General features: G+C 42.9%; 1 protein-coding gene across 1 annotated transcript in view; it reads right to left on the bottom strand.

Annotated features, from left to right (window-relative positions):
• LOC100082800 (kinesin-like protein KIF26B) overlaps positions 1–16,658 on the bottom strand; it is a 191,812-nt gene that overhangs the window by 171,455 nt on the left and 3,699 nt on the right. The window contains exons 3-5 of the mRNA XM_001513391.4: positions 14,920–15,038; positions 13,576–13,718; positions 9,901–10,717 (exon numbers count right to left, since the gene is read on the bottom strand). Coding sequence (XP_001513441.3) covers positions 9,901–10,717; positions 13,576–13,718; positions 14,920–15,038 — 1,079 coding nt within the window. The remainder of the gene's footprint in view (positions 1–9,900; positions 10,718–13,575; positions 13,719–14,919; positions 15,039–16,658) is intronic.

Raw genomic sequence — 16,658 nt, 5'->3', positions numbered from 1 at the left:
ATCCCCATTTTACAGAAGAACTAACTGAGGCCCAGAGAAGTGAAGTGATTTGCTCAAGGTCACACAGCAGACAAGAGGCAGAGCTGGGATTAGAATCCATGATTTTATGACTCCTAGTCCCGTGCTCTATCCACTTCACCATACTGCTTCTCTCCCAAGCACTTAGTTACAGAGCTCTGCACAAAGTAAGGGCTCAATAAATACAACTGATTGATTGCTCAGAATGGGGATTTTGCTGTTTACTCCAGAGGAAGGAGAGGCAAAATGGCAAATGCTCTAAATTGAAGTGGTATTAAGACTTCCAACCTCCCCTAATTGCAATCCTTCAGTTTGCACCAGATGACACTTATCTGGCTCCACTGGACAATGAGTTCACATCACAGTAGAGTCATGAGATTTTCTTACTTGTAGGATAACCCCCTCAGTTCTTTCCAGTCCTCACATCTCTGAACCACAATAGGTGAAGTCATTACTGTAGGGTCATAAAACTATGCACAAAAATGCCACATGGGATCAAATCAAACTAAAATAACTGTTGAAAAAAAGTCTAATTACAATGGAATTTCACTATCCCTCTTGATCATACTAAGAAATAGAGATTCAACTAGACTTCCAGTTCCAAAGGTTGGGTATAATTAGCCAATTATTATTATACGTAAACTAGGTGGTTACTTCATTGTAGTTGCCTTATGACCCTCTATCTTGCTAATTATCATTGACCTGCAATAAATAGGCCAATATGTCTCTTCCTAAAGAGAGGATGTTTAGAATCATGTGGTCTGAGAAAGTTTTGTTTGCTGGAAAAATTGGTAAATACAACTTGGTTTGATAAATCCTGTCCAAAATCCCTTTACTTCATCAAATGCAGTTCTTCTAATAACTTTATTTGTCCAACCATAAGAGTTTAAAAGCAAAAATCTTTCACAAATAACTAAAACAAAATAAAGCAGTATTTAGAAAAATCTAGGGTGTAATGATTAGCAGATTAAAATGTTAAAGTCTTCAACTGGAAAGACTGAAATTCAGAGCACCATATAGATTATGATTATCTACCAAGATTTGAAAATGACTTTCAGCCCCAAAAATTCTCCAATAAATTTAGGCTTTTTTCTGAGCAAGTAGAAAGATAAAGATGTAAATGGAATGAGGCTATTATACAAATGAAGTTGCACAATTTGAAAGACAACTTCCCTAACCCTGGACATTATCATTCTTGATTTATTCCATTTCTTCCTGGGAAATTTGTTCAATTCCTTATCTGATCCTTGTTCTTCCTACTGCTCCCACTCTTCGTAAATATTTTTAAGTCTGGCCCCCTTTGACTGACTCCTTGTGGGTAGGGACCATACTCAATCTCTCTCTCTCTCTCTTTCACATACTGTCATTTTGGCAGTGATTCTGCATCCTTGGCCTGTTGAAATATTTTGCCTCTTCAGTTCACTAATATATTTGGTTAAAGTCTCACTAGATGGCAGCATTGCTTACACGGAAGGCAATTTTTGCCCATCTTTGTCTCAAATTCTTCAGAGGAGATCACACCCCAGGGTATTGATTATGAAAGGTCATTAATGAATTTGTTACTAAATAACTGCAGCCATCACAGAACGGTACACAATGAAAACCTTACTATGGACTAGTGGAAAGAGCCCAAGCCCGTGAGTCAGAGGACCTGAGACCTAACCCTGGCTCCGCCACTTGCCTGCTGTGTGACCTTGGACAAGTCACTTAATTTCTCTGTGTCTTAGTTGACTCAATTGTAAAATCACTGTGAGTCCCATGTGGGATACGGACTGTGTCCAACCTGTGTGATCTTGGGCAAGTCACTTAACATCTCTGTGCCTCAGTCACCTCATCTGTAAAATGGTGATTAAGACTGTGAGCCCCACATGGGACGACTTTGTACAACCTGAAGTTCTTGTATCTACCCCTGCGCTTACTGCAGTGTCTGGCACATAGTAAGTGCTAAACGAATACCATTTAAAAATAATTAAATAAAAAGGACCAAATGAAGTAAACTGACCCATTAACGAGTTACGCCAATGAAGGCCAAACCTAATGAGTAGAACAAATTTCACCAATCACGGGAATAGAAATTTCATAGTGAGCAAAATGACCACAGAATTGACCACCCAAAGTGCAAATCCTCCAGACATAAGGAAGGATGTATGGCTTTAAATATAACCCAAGAAAACAGAGTGCACTCTATAAACCAGAGTTTGGGGAAAACTTTCCAGGCAAAGTACAAGAAATTAATCATTTGAGGCTAGCCACAGGATGCCAAAGGGGTAGCAAAATAGCCAAAAGCTTCAGTGAGTCTTTTAGTTGCATCTTAATTCAGCAAGTATTAAAGAACTTCTCCTATCTGCAGCAATGGAACCAAGTTGCTTAAGCAGCAACAGTGCCCATGGCCGACGGAGAGTATTTATTATTCAATAGTATTTATTGAGCGCTTACTATGTGCAGAGCACTGTACTAAGCGCTTGGGATGAACAAGTCGGCAACAGATAGAGACAGTCCCTGCCGTTTGACGGGCTTACAGTCTAATCGTATCTGTATGCTGAACACTGTACTAAGCACTGAAAAAAGTATATGACTAAGAATAAGAAACAGTTCCTGGCCTCTGAGGGGTTCATAAACTAAGAAGTGGGGAGGTTTGGAAAGGCAAAACAACCAAAACTAGGAAAACAGTAATATGGCTAAAGGAATACTTCATGTTCCTCATCTCCCGGGCAGACTTGTTTATAAAACCCAACAGTCACAACCACCCCAACCCCAACCTTTTAAAAGTTTGAAGGATCTCATCCTGCCTCTTGCCCCCCTGCAGATCATAAGTTTCCTGCAGGTGGGGATCTGGTCTACCAGCTTTACTGTATTGTACTCTCCCAAGCACTTAGAACAGTACTCTGCACTCGATAAATATTCCATAAATATCACTGATTGATCAACTGATTGATTCATCTCCTCCCAGCCAGGGTGGGGAGAGCAGGATGAGGCCCAAAGTCTACGAGAATGGAGGCTTTGAGGAAATCTTTCAGGTGTTGAGGGTTGCCTTTCCTGGAATTGGATTCACCAAACATGCCCTTTGGCCAGAGTCAGATGGATCACAGGTCTAGACAGAACACTGATATTCCTTAGTTTAGCAGTTTTCACGTATCTATCCCAGGGCTTAGAGTAGTGCTTTATGCATAGTGTGAGCTTAACAAATACCATCATCAGTACTATTCTCATGATTATTATTATGTTCTTAAATGACACGAGCAGGATTCCAAAACAGCTGCTACAAAGTGACCTGAGGTAGGGGGTGGGAGAGAGAGAAGGGGGTACGATTTTTAATTCACTCAACATGTGGAAAGAGGAAACTTTCCTGAGAACAAAATTAAATAGACTCCAGCTTAAAGCATTTATGGGAAAGGCTTGACATTTGGAGATGGGGCTACCCTTACCTACAAGACTTGGGAGAAAACACACAGGGAAAAGCAAACACATCTGGAATCAAAGAGGCATCAAATATCAGACACTCTCCTAAGTTAAATACCTCTGTTAAAAAAGGGCATTGTAGTTCATGGATCGCTGTAGTTTTCAGAGGAATACTGTACTGTAGTAAGATAATTTTCTATTAAACCAGACCTGCTCTCCCGTGACACTCGACATTCTTAAAGACAGCACAGAAACACTAGGACGAAAGAGATCCCCAAGGGCTTTGTTCGTTTCCTCCTTTCAGAAATGTGTCATTTCTTTCAGTAGTACATCAAAATGCTCTATTTTCTACCCGTCAGGATATCCCTACTGTCAATCACTGGGTGCAGACCACTGTACTAAGCACTTGGGAAGGTTCAAAACAACAGAGTTAGTAGAAATGGTCCCTGCCCTCAAGGCACTTTCAACCTACTCCAAAGGTTCCTAAGAAAATTACAAGACTTTAATCTTCTTCCTTCCATCTCCAGCTTCTCTGAGGGGCAGGACAGTAGCCAAGAATCCTAGATCTCCTGGATGGAGAAATTGAGTCACAAAAGAGCTACCTCACCTGTCTTAGATTCTAGACAGTCACTGGTTGAAGTGGGGAGAAAAATCTATATTGGCTTTAGATGTATCAAACTAAGAGTTACAAGGTAAATATAAGTGAGGATCAATTAATATAATTTGGATCAAAAAAAATGACTCTTAGCCACTATCCATTGCTCCTTCCATATGCAGAAATTCCACAGTGCACCATAAAAACGTACATCGTTTTCAACACAACTTGAATATTAATGCAACCAAAGGCACACAAAAATGGCTCTCTTGATACTGAAGGTTTTAACACACTTATTGGTGTGCCACAGCATGTTTTAAGCTGATAATAATCAAGGCTTCCCACCCCCTAAGAAATGGCAAAGAATCATGGCAAAATCCACATATCAATCCAACACAGTAAAGATTCAAAACAACCTATGGAAAGACCTGGACTCACCTTAGGGCAAATACTCTTGCTAAGAAACTTGAATTAGATATCACAAAATAGGACTTCTTGTGGACTTTTAAAATAGCTGTAAAATAATTTGCTTATCTAAGGGAAGATCAAACATTTTTGTCTAAGCAATCCCTTCACATCAGCAATTCCTGACCTTACAGAGTTCATTTCACCTTTCTACACCTTTCTTGATCCCTCCTTTCATAAAAGAGGTTAGTACTGAAAGCAGCAGTTCTGATCTCCCAAAAGGATCCTCCTACTTCTAGACATACGTCAATATTCCCCAAAAAACAGATACTGCTTTCAATCTACCTACCTGGAGAGAGCATTACAGCCTATTTGGTGTACATTTTAGGCAAGAACCCCATCCTTTTATAACAATGTCATCACTTTATAAGAAATGCTTTGTCACAAATTTGTAACGTTCCTACTGCTTTCTCTTCCATTCCTCAACTTTCCCCACGTTTATCCTTTCCTAGAGTTAAACCACAAGAAGTAGTAATGCTAAGTAACTTAGCACCCTGTAATTGTCTGGAAGTGAAATGAAAACATCCTGTTTTTTATGAGCCTCTTCTCCCAGGCTATGAATCAGTTGAAAAAACTCTGACATTTTATCCCACCATGCAATTCAGGGACAGCATCAAGGGAAAAGTAAACTGAGACTAGTGAGTGACCTAAAGATAAAACAGTATTACCCATTCAAGTAATGGCAAGCCTAAGCTTTGGGGAAATACCAGGAGGGCAAACCCAAACATGCATGCATGTACGTACACACACACACACATACATACACACACACACACACACAGAGTCCATCCTTGGCCTACTGCTTTCTTAAGAAGAGAATTATTAAAAACAAAGACATGCCAGCACTGCTACCCTAGACGACACTAAGAAAGTTTCATAGGCTAAAATGACTAGTGAGACTTCAAGAGTCCTAGATATATCCTGATGTAGCTTTATCTTCTGAGTCCTGGCCTCTGCCTACAGAAGTATATTGCAGGCATTCACCCAAGGTGCCAATACCAAGAACTCTTAAATTCAGAGTCTTGAAAGAGAGAAAAGCTAATAAAATAGGAGGTTATAAGATCCTTGTGGGCAGGGACTACATTTATCCAACTTTATTATACTGTAATAACAATAAGTGTGATATTTAAGTGCTTACTATATGCCAAGCATTGCACTAAGTGATGGGGAATATATAGGATAATCACGCCCACATGGGGCTCACAGAGTAAGGAGGAGGGAGAACAGGTACTGAATCCCCATTCTGCAGATGAAGAAACTGAAGCACAGAGAAGTTAAGGGACTTGTCCAATATCATACAGCAGATAAGTGGTGGAGTTGCGATTAGAAGCCAGGGTCTCTGACTCCCGCTCCCAAACTCTTTCACTAGGCCACAGAGCTCCCCATTGTATTTTCCTAAGTGCTTAGTAGAGGGCTCCACACACATTAAGCACCCAATAAATGCAACTGACTGGAGGATCTAGTAGTAATGACATTAGTGAGTTTCTACTGAATGCAGCGCATGGTGCTAAGCACTTGAGAGACACAACAGAAGGATGATGAGCTACAGCATTTATTTGATTCCTCTTCTGATGATGCAATTGATTTCTTTGTGCCATCAGAGGTAAGAACACAGTTCCATCTCCAAGGAAGCCTAACGGCAAGACACTATCCCCTCTTCCCCACTTTCACTCCTGGGAAGTTTTCCCTTTCAGGGGAGAAGAATTCCCAGAGTTCCTTCAGGTAGCCCTGCTCCGGGGTTGGAGGACTTTTTTGTTTTTGTTTTTTGGCAGGGGGAGAAGGGAATGTTTGTTAAGTGCTTACTATGTGCCATATACTAAGATCTGATAATTAGGTTGGACACAGGCCGTGTCCGACTTGGGGCTCACAGTTGTAATCCCCATCAGAGGTAACTGAGGTAGAGAGAAGTTGAGTGACTTTCCCAAGGTTATATAGCAGATAAGAGGGGGAATAGGATTAGAACCCAGGTCCTTCTGACTCCCAGATCCATTTTCTATCCACTAGGTAATACTGCTCCTCTTGACTCTGACAAAGGGACATATGTGGGAGCAGAGAAAAGAAGGCTGGCTTTCAGAGCACTCGACCATTTCTAACAAGTTGTCTAGACTGTCAAACTACAGAAAATTTACAGCAGGGAGATGCCCATAGCTGGAGACATTAAGTCTAGCCAGTCCAAAGCACTTGTCCCTGGTCATTGGTTTGACTAAACTTGACATAGGACGACACCAGTTTACCACCAAAGACAAAATCTCTAAGCCAGAGACTTCCTTTCGTCTCTTTACTTATTACTCAGGAAAACATTCATGTGTGTGGGATAGATAGCAGGAGACATAGAGCAACCCAGACAGTGTTTTCATGTATGCAGGCTGGAATGAAAAAAAAACCATTAGAAATGTTTCAACACAGGAACAGTTTTTCAAATTGGTGGCACAGCAAATTGCATTAGCCTTGGCTCTTCGCAATATCATGGCTGGAACTGTTATACAACCAATTCTCAATTATCCACAGTAACAGGGGACAGGATGAACATGAATTAATGAAGTCCACTGATAATACAGAATCTCATCCTAGCTAATAATGTCAAACTCTTCCTTTCCACTCTTCCTCCATCACCCTAGCACCAGAAGTGCTAACGAGCAGCACGGTGATTTGAATTTCTTCTCCTGTATTTCCCTGTCCTACCTTCTGGTGGAGGAACTAATGAGCTGAGAACAGTCGATGAGAAGGCAGGAGGTGAGAGGAGCAAAAAGGACGGAGGAGGAGGTGGGAGGAGCACGGGAGAGGCAGAGGAATTGGAGGAATCAGAGTGGACAGCTTGCTAGCTGCAGAGTAATTCAGAGACAGCCAACAGTTAAACCGAATTGAGTGATCTTGGAGGCCAGCAGAAATGCCAAAAATGCAGACTCGCATTCTAAATGGACAGGGCATTAGGGCAGCTAAAGAAGGAGAGAGGACATATACATGAACTAGGCTGGTTGATCCCTATGTAATTTCAACCTAGTGTACTGGTTCTGAACTGAGATTCCAGCATCTTCCCAATCTGAAAAAACAATGTGCGATACCCCACAGTCATTCAGCCTCATCCTACAAGTTACTCTATCTCCCAACGTGTTCTTAATAAGCCCTGAATCCCTTGTGAGTGTAAAGAAATCAGTGGTTAGTGTTTTTTCCTCCTTGCTCCTCCTTTCCTATTCTCCCAGCTGAACCCAAAAAGAGGGGTCTTGGTAAGACATAAAATTGCCACCCATGCATCCACAAAGTCTTTAGAGGGGCTGATCCAGGGATTCTGGACATAAAAATGTGGAGTACTTTAACAGCCCATCACCACAAATGCAAAAGAAACTTCTCTGCACAAGCTCCCATCAGCCTGAAGATTGAGGCAAGGAGGCAGAACTGGATGCTGGCCTTCTGGATACTGAAGCAGCAGCACATCAGTATAACGTATTTACTTATATTAATGTCTGTCTCCTTTTCTAGTAGGCTACAAGCTCCCTGTGGGCAGGGAATAATGTCTACCAAATCTCCATACCATACTCCCACAAGCACTTAGAACATTGCTCTGCATACAGTAAGTGCTCAATGAATGCTACTGATTGACTGCACCCTACCTGAGCAATTGTTTTTAGGAATGTATTCATTCATTCATTCAATAGTATTTATTGAGCGCTTACTATGTGCAGAGCACTGTACTAAGCGCTTGGGATGAACAAGTCGGCAACAGATAGAGACAGTCCCTGCCGTTTGACGGGCTTACAGTCTAATCGGGGGAGACGGACAGACAAGAATCGGGGGACAATGTACTGTCCCCTAGGAAGAGAAAGGGGCCCCAAAAGCCCAGCAGCATCCTTGATTGGTTAGGTTAACATGTTAGCCCTGGGCTAGGCAGAGATCTCCTATGCTCTAATTCCTACAACCCAATCAAAGGAGAGAAAAATAGTTGGGGTTTTTTTAAGGGTGGGTATCTTCCAATTTTGGGACAATGCCTTTGCATTCACATCAGCTTGATCACAACCTCTGCAGTGACCTGGCTAAGTGCTTAGTACAGTGTTCTGCACACAGTAAGCACGCAATAAATGTGATTGAAAGAATGAATGAATGCCATCTCTACCACTTCTCTGCTGTGTGATCTTGTGCCACTTAACTTCCCTGTGCTTCAATAACCTCATCTGTAAAATGAGGATTAAGCCTGTAAGTTCCATGTGGGGCATGAACTGTGTCCAACCTGATCAGCTTGTGTCTTTCCCACGCTTAGTATAGTACCCATAGCAAGCACTTGACAAATAACATTAAAAAAAAAACCATCAACATGAATTTAAGCAGTTGCTTGGTGGGTTGAAGCCATAGTCAACCGCCCAGCTCTACTCTGGAAATGCTGAGAAGGGTGTCACTCATTCCTGAACTAAAATACAGCATTCATCCCGTGCATATCTTGCTACTTTTGAGAGTTGTGGGGAAATGAAGGGTTATTTATCATGCACTGTTGCTTTTTTATTATCAGTCAGCTTGGGCTAGGGAGAAAGCCAGTTCCTTAGACACAGAGAGGCACATACTCAGTCTCTTCCCATTCTCTCAAACACTCTCTCTCCCTCCTTTTCTCTCTCCCTCTCCCTCACAGGGAAATTACCTCATCATGGAGCAGACCAGGTAATAATCGTTGTTCAGCAGTTATGCTCCTCTGATGAGCCTCTGAGCCAATTTGGTATGAGCGATGCCCAGAATAAATGCACTCTCTAGCCAATCAGAAAGAATGTCAGAATCTGGGGGCCAAACAGGTGCAGTCTTCCAACCCCCTTTAAACAATGGCTCCTTCCACTTTTTAAGTCCACCCTCTCCCCTTCCCTCTTTTTATGGCATTTATTAAGCACTTACTATGTGCCTGGAACTGTTCTAAGCGCTGGGGAAGATACAAGCTGATCAGGTTGGACACTGTAAATGTCCCGTTTAATCCCCATTTTACAGACGAGGAAACGGAGGCACAGAGAAGTTATGATTTGTCCAAGGTCGCAAGGCAGACAAGAGGCAGAGCTGGGATTAGAACCCAGATCCTTCTAACTCCCAGGCTCATCCTCTATCCAATAGGCCACACTGCTTCTCACTTCTTTTCTTCTCACTGCATTACTAAAGCACTAATCTCCATCTGGAGCACATACATATGTACCCTTAGATTGCCTCTCCAAACCAGATCCCCATGATTTACCCTCCCTGCCTTGTTGCTTTCAGAGTCTAGGAGCAAGCAAATAGGCTCATTTGCAAGACTCTTCTACTCCCATCCATCAAGCTCAGAGCAAACAGCTCTTAGTTGCTAATACCTTACAATCACTACTGAAAAAGATTTTCAAATTACTTCAAGGCCAACCCACCCTTGAGAGCTGGGTGAGCTGGACGTACACAGTATTCTCCTTTAAATGTTTGCCTGCACTTACTTGATAGGGGTACAGGGTGACTCCATTAGTTCTCGACAGCGACCAGGTGGCGTCCACATACTGATGGGCTTGGATGGCGACTGAGTTGGGGATGTTGCCATTGCTGGGGCTGGTGGCCACTTGGAGGCTGGACTTGGCTTGGTGAGTTGGAGATCCAATCTTCTTTTCTGCCCCATTGACTATCCCAAGGCTATTGGGTTTGCCACTGTGCTTATTGGCCACGACGCCTGTATAATTGGAGGAGGCATAGGGGGCAGGCACGAAGGCCCAATCTCTGGGCTGCTGGGGAGTCCCCACTTGCCCCCGGGACCCCACAAGGGTGGGGACGTTGGAGAGCGGTGGGGGCGAGCCAGGCGAGCCATCGTAATGCTCACTGTTGGTGGCCTGTTCCAAGGTCAGCACCATCTGGATTGCCTCCTGCTTCAGCTGGTTCAGGTGGGTAGCACATATGTCGCACCTGTTGTCTCGTTCATTCCACGCTTTCCGGGTGGTGTTGGGGACCTGGAGCTTATCGTGAATCCCAGAAGGGAAGGCTGGGTCCTGTAGGGCAGACAGGTCAAAGGAAAAAAAACAGTGGTTAATAGGAGAAGCAGGAAAGATAGGAAGAAGAGGGGCAAGTTCACAAAGTTCTAAAATCAACAGAAGATCTGGGGACTGCAGGCAGGTGGCAGACTCAAATGAGAAATCTGTGGGCAAGGGATAGCCCCCAGACTTCACTCCTCTCCTCCATGTTATTTTCCACCCTTGCTCCCCACTCCAACCATCCTCTCTCTCTCTCTCTTCCAAGTACCCGACCCTCTCACTACCCTGAATTTGTCTGGAAAAGAAACAGCAAAACCCTTGATGGACATTAGTTCTCTCCAAAACAATCAAGAGAATAATAATACTAATGATGGTATTTGTTAAGCATGTACTACGTGCCAAGCATTGTTCTAAGCACTGGGGTAGATACAAGGTAATCAGCTTGTCCCACATGAGGCTCACAGTCTTAATCCCCGTTTTCCAGATGAGGTAGCTGAGGCACAGAGAAATTAAGTGACTTGCCCAAAGTCATACTGCTGACAAGTGACGGAGCCAGAATTAGAACCCATGACCTCTGACTCCCAAACCCATGCTCTTTCCACAGAGCCAAGCTGCTTCTCAATAAGCACAACCCTCATGTCTAGGGCCCAAAGGGTAGACCAGGAGAGAAGCAAGCAGAACGCTGATGAGAAATGATGAGGAGTAGCATGGCTTAACGAGAAACAGTGTGGTCTAAACATGGGCCTGGAAAAAACACGGGCTTGGGAGTCAGAGGACCTGGATTCTAATTCCGGTTCCACCACATGACTTCTGAGTGATCTGGGGCAAGACATTTCACTTCTGTGTGCCTTGGTTACCTCATCCGTAAAGTGTGGATTATGACTGAGAGCCCCAAGTGGGACATGAACTATGTCAAATCTGATTAGTTTGTGTCTGCCTTTGTGTTTAGTACAGTGCCCGGCACACACTTACATTCCATCTAAAAAATATACCTATCTTGTTTCTTCTTTCCTTTCAGTTTTAATGAAAATCTCTATCTGTGCAGGGACCTTCCCGAGTTGGTTGTGAACAAAGACACGTGTTCTTTATTACTCTACCACTGTGGAAGTATCTGAGGGAAGTGAGGATGGAGAAATGGAGGGAGGAGGCTGTTAGCCACATGGGGAAGGAATCAATGCATATTTAGTGGTGGGGAAAATAGAATTTCTGTGGCCTGATTTGTGAGAACCGCTTGTACTGCTAATTTTAAGGTACATTTCCTTCCAGGGCCAAAGGAACAACCTGGCCAAGCCAAAGTCTATTGTCAGTGATATGGAAGCACTAGAGGAGGAGGGGGCGGGGGGGGCCAAAAATACAGAGGAGACAGAAGTAGGCAGGGAAATTATCAGTGCATGAGTCATTCTTAATTACAATCTATCTTGATTATCAACACCAGCATTTTGTTTTCACTGTTTAACTACCATGAATAGTTCTTAGGCAAGCAATGATTAATCGATTAATAAATCGCGAGGACTCATTATACATTAGCAGTGAAGGAGGGGTCCGGGAGGCAGAATAAAGCAGAGGAGAGCTCAGAGAGAGTAAGACTCATCAAGCTGTGGGTCACCCACTGCCAACCCGGGACAGAGAAAGAGGACTCAAAGGCCAAGCATCTTGGGCTTTTCCTTCCCTGATAAGAAACCTTGACATCCCAGAGGAAGGGAATCCAATGAAACTAAAACAATAGTCATCTCAGAGACACAATACTCGGGAAAGTTAATTAGCCTAACTACTTCCGGCACAGATAGGGTTTTCACTATGTGAGTGGAAACATCACATTCAGAGGTTTGATGGTCGATTTGATTTAAAAAAAGGAAAATGAAAGTATTAAGTCCGCACCCCAAAATCACTCATGCCAGCCCCACCTGTATTGCATCATTATCACCAAGCATATACTCAACACCCACGTTCCTAAGGCATGTAGGTGCAAGATCCTCGAAGGCTTTCTGTCTGTGAAAGAGCCTAGATATAGCCCAGCAACTTCGGATAGGAATCCCCACAAAGCTAACCATCATCAGTGCAGTCACAAGAGAAAGCAGCGTGGTCTAGTGGATAGAGAACGGGCCTGGGAGTCAAAAGGATCTGGGTTCTAATCCTGGTTTGCCACTAGTCTGCAGTGTGACTCTGGGCAAGTCACATCACTTCTCTGTGCCTCAGTTTCCTCATCTGTAAAATGAGGATTAAGTCCGTGAGCCCCAAGTGGGACAGGGACTATGTCTAACCTGAAAACTTGTATCTACCCAGTGCTTAGAACAGCACCTGGCTCATAGTAAGTGCGTAATGAATACCATCAAAAAAAAAAGGGTAGCCAGGCCTACCTTAACATCAGTCTCATGAGGAAGAGGGAAGTAACATCACCAATAAAAAACCTGAGGGAAGATGCTATTCCATTTGCACAACAAGCTCAAATCCACCTAATGCATGTGTGACTAGTCTAATATGACTTCAGCAAGGTTACCTCTGGCTTCCAAGGTGAGTGGGGGTGAGGTAGTGAAGAGGAAAAAGAAAGTAAAGGACTGAAGAGAGAAAGTAATATAACTTAACAGGCAGGAGCAAATGGAGGTTTATCCTCTTATCCTCTTCTCTACTTAGTTCCATCCTCTCTAGTGTAATGCTCTTAACAATAATAGTTAATAATAATTATGGCACTTGTTAAGGCCTTACAATGTACTAAGCACTGTTCAAAGTTCTGAAGTAGATACAAGTTATTCAGGTTGGACACAGTCCCTGGCCCACATGAGGTTCACAGACTAAGCAGGAGGGAGTAGGATTTAATCCCCATTTTCCAAGTGCTTAGTATAGTGCTCAGCACACAGTAAATGCTCAATAAATACCACTGATTGATCGATTTACAGATGAGGTAACTGAGGCCCAGAGAAATTAAGTGATCTGCCCAAGGTCACACAGCCTACACTCATGTCATTTCTGTGTGTCTGTTTCTACTATTTGGATGAAATGTTTATTTCTATTTGAGTAACTGCATCTCTCCCATCTTTCCCCCCTCCCCCAATAGGTTTTATACTCCTCCACGACAGGGAATACATCTCCTATTTCCTTTCAATTCCCTCGTGCCTAGAATGGTGTTTAGCACTCCAAAGAAACTTAAAAACTTACTCAAGTCTTTGTCTGACCTGGAACCTGGGCACGTAAAGAGTTGTTTTCCTTCTGACAGATCCATGGGCAACATTTAATGTATTACTGCTGCAGGGCCCTAAATCACCCATTGTGGCCTGAAGGAGTGAATGCAGCTCCCGAAACTTGAACACCAAGGAGAGAGGGGCCAACTGATAATATTCAATTTTGGAAGTAATTTAAGCAGTTTGGGAAGACCATTACCTCTTGCAAACCACTAAGTGAGGTAGTTAAGGCACTGAATTAGTGTACACACAGTAACAGCAGACATGCACTAACTAGAGTATCATGGTTCTCGCTAAATGCCTAACTTCCTACCAAGAAAGAATTTGGCTTTGTGTGTGGTTACTGCCCCATTTCACTTCTTCTAAGCGATAAATGATTTTCGCAACAAATACCTATTTCTCAAAGAGGTTGGTGCATTAATGACACCACATATGCACTTGTACCATGTTTACAGTTCCTTCTAGAAAATGGTGGGTTTTTTTTTTTTATCAACTTCTCCATTCCCAGACTCTTCTTACACACGTGGACATTACATAGAAAACTGAGAGCCCTTGTCTGTTTTACTATGTCTAGGGAAGAGGGGAGAAAGAAAGACAAGCAATTCTCAATCCAGAATGTTAGGGGCTACAGAAAAAAGGGAATTTTCCTAAGGAACATTAGTCATGACACTACTAGTTGTTTCAAGGTTGAGTTTCTTGGACTATCACCTAAAATGCCAGCAGGGAGAGGAGGATGAAGAGAGGTCATGATCTCATTCTAACATCTTGAAGAGTGAGAACAAGCTTCATTTATACTCTCTCACCCTACATAAATCTGAGGTATTATTATAACTAGACTTTGACCATAGGCTGATAATACACCATCCAGAACCGAAAGCTCTTAAATACAATCCCTGTAGCATTTATGTACATGTTATATACTCTATTACTTCTTCCTATATGAAATGTATTAGAATGCTAGAGACTGGACTGGAAGCTCTCTGAGGGCAGGGGTTATGTCTACTAATTTCACTTTTCCACTGCAATCTTTCAAGGGAGTAGTACAAGGCTCTACATACAAGGAATTTAATAAATATTATGGATTGACCACTTCCTTTCTCTCAAACACTGTCTCTTTATATATATGTGTGTGTGTGTATATATATATGTATATATATATATATATATATATATATATATATATATAAATGTGTGTTTCAAAAAAAGAAAATGTAGAGGTGAAATGTGAAATGAGCATAAACATCAGCATGGAAATAGGCACACACTGTCAGAGCCAAAGCTGTTCTTTGAAACAAATTAAATTCAACTGGGATACAGATACTGAGGCAATGGCATGTGTTTGAATCATTGTGCTGCTCACGTGAAACTGTTGGAGTGTTAAAGACAGGTGGGAATTGGCTTGGTAGCGCTCCTTAGTGAACCACTTGAAAAGAAATGTTTCTGGTGATTTGACATTTCGTTTTTAAATTTAAAAAAAGTAATGGTATTTCTTACTCACTTGAACCTTCTGGGAGCTAATCATGAACCACTCACAAGATGCTCAGAGGTGTTGGTAATCATGAATACATATAGAACCCCCTGACAAACCTCACTTCCAGCATCCTGGACCTCAGCATTACTTGGACAGGCAGGGGAGGAAATGGTGCACTTCAGGTTCTTTTCAGCATAGGCACCCTGATCAAGGCTACCCCCTCCCCCAACACCACCAAGAAAATACTGAGCAGGAATGGGAGGGCCAATCTATCGTATTTATTGAGCACTTTACTGTGTGCAGAGCACTGTACTAGTGCTTGGGAGAGTACTATGCAACTGAGTTGGTAGACATTTCCTTCCCACACTGATCTTAGTCTAGAGGAGGAGACAGACATTTATATGTATATATATATATATATATATATATATACATAAACTAAGGATATGTGCAATGTAGCACTTCCCCTCTAGACTGTAAGCTCACTGTGGGCAGGGAACTTGTCTACCAGTTTTGTTGCATTGTACTCTCCTAAGGGATTAGTACAATACTCTGCCCAAAGTAGATGCTGAATAAATGCCACTGATAATGATAATGATGATGGTAAATGCTGTGGGGCTGAAGTGGTATGAATACCAGCTATCCAAAGGGTACAGACCCAAATGTATAAATGATGCAAAAGGGCGAGGGAGTCGGGGAAAGGAGGACTTAATTGGGGAAGGAAGAGATGTGACCTTATAACTCCAAAGGTGGGGAGAGCAATGACTTGGTGAATATAAAGGGTCAGGGAGTTCCAGGCCAGTGGAAGGGCATGGGAAAGCGGTCAGGGGCAAGATAGACAAGTTCAAGGGACAGTGAGCAAGTTGATGCTAGAGTAGCAAAGTGTGTGTACTGCGCTGTAGTAGGAGATCAGTGAGGTAAGGTAGAAGGGGGCGAGCTGATTGAGTGTTTTAAAGCCAATGATTGAGTACTTCAAAGCCGATTAATTTCTCAGGATACCAAAGAAGCTGATGACCACTCTCTCACATAACTTTGGGGTTCACAGCCGTGGCCACTGCCAGAGTGGAAAGTATCCCTCAGTAGCCTTGAGTGCAGGGAGGAAAGCCAAGTGAGCCCAAAGATATTATGCTTACTGCCACACTCAGTTATAGAGTGAGAGTGCCCTCCAAGGCCAAATTGGCCCAATGGGATACTAGGAAAATCCCAAAGGTCCATCTCTACCTAATCAAGCACCGATATTTTAGGCATTCAAGCAGGCACCTTGTTAGGATGCTCCATAATAGGCCTTTAAACTTAGAAATTCTCCCATGGTCTAGCCTGAGCCTCAGAAAGACAAACAGGCACCTCAGCAAACCACCTGCAGTGAGGGGACTTGAGGTTCCAAGTCGGAATCCCATCTCACTACACCTCAGCCTCCCTCGTCGCAATGGAACAAAGCAGATAAGGGACAGTCCAAAAAGGAAGTAAGGATCTGCTAAACGGTTGGAATTTTTTCTGCTTTTTTACACATCCGCCACCTAACCCGAGAGAGTATATGTGGGGCTGGAAGCATACTCAAAGCCAACTCCAACAAAAGCCACAGGTGGGAA

This window comes from Ornithorhynchus anatinus, chromosome 19 (genome assembly GCF_004115215.2).
Source record: "Ornithorhynchus anatinus isolate Pmale09 chromosome 19, mOrnAna1.pri.v4, whole genome shotgun sequence".
Lineage (NCBI taxonomy): Eukaryota > Metazoa > Chordata > Mammalia > Monotremata > Ornithorhynchidae > Ornithorhynchus > Ornithorhynchus anatinus.
Note: the sequence above shows the minus strand (reverse complement) of the source record. Positions and strands in the feature narration are given on the sequence as shown.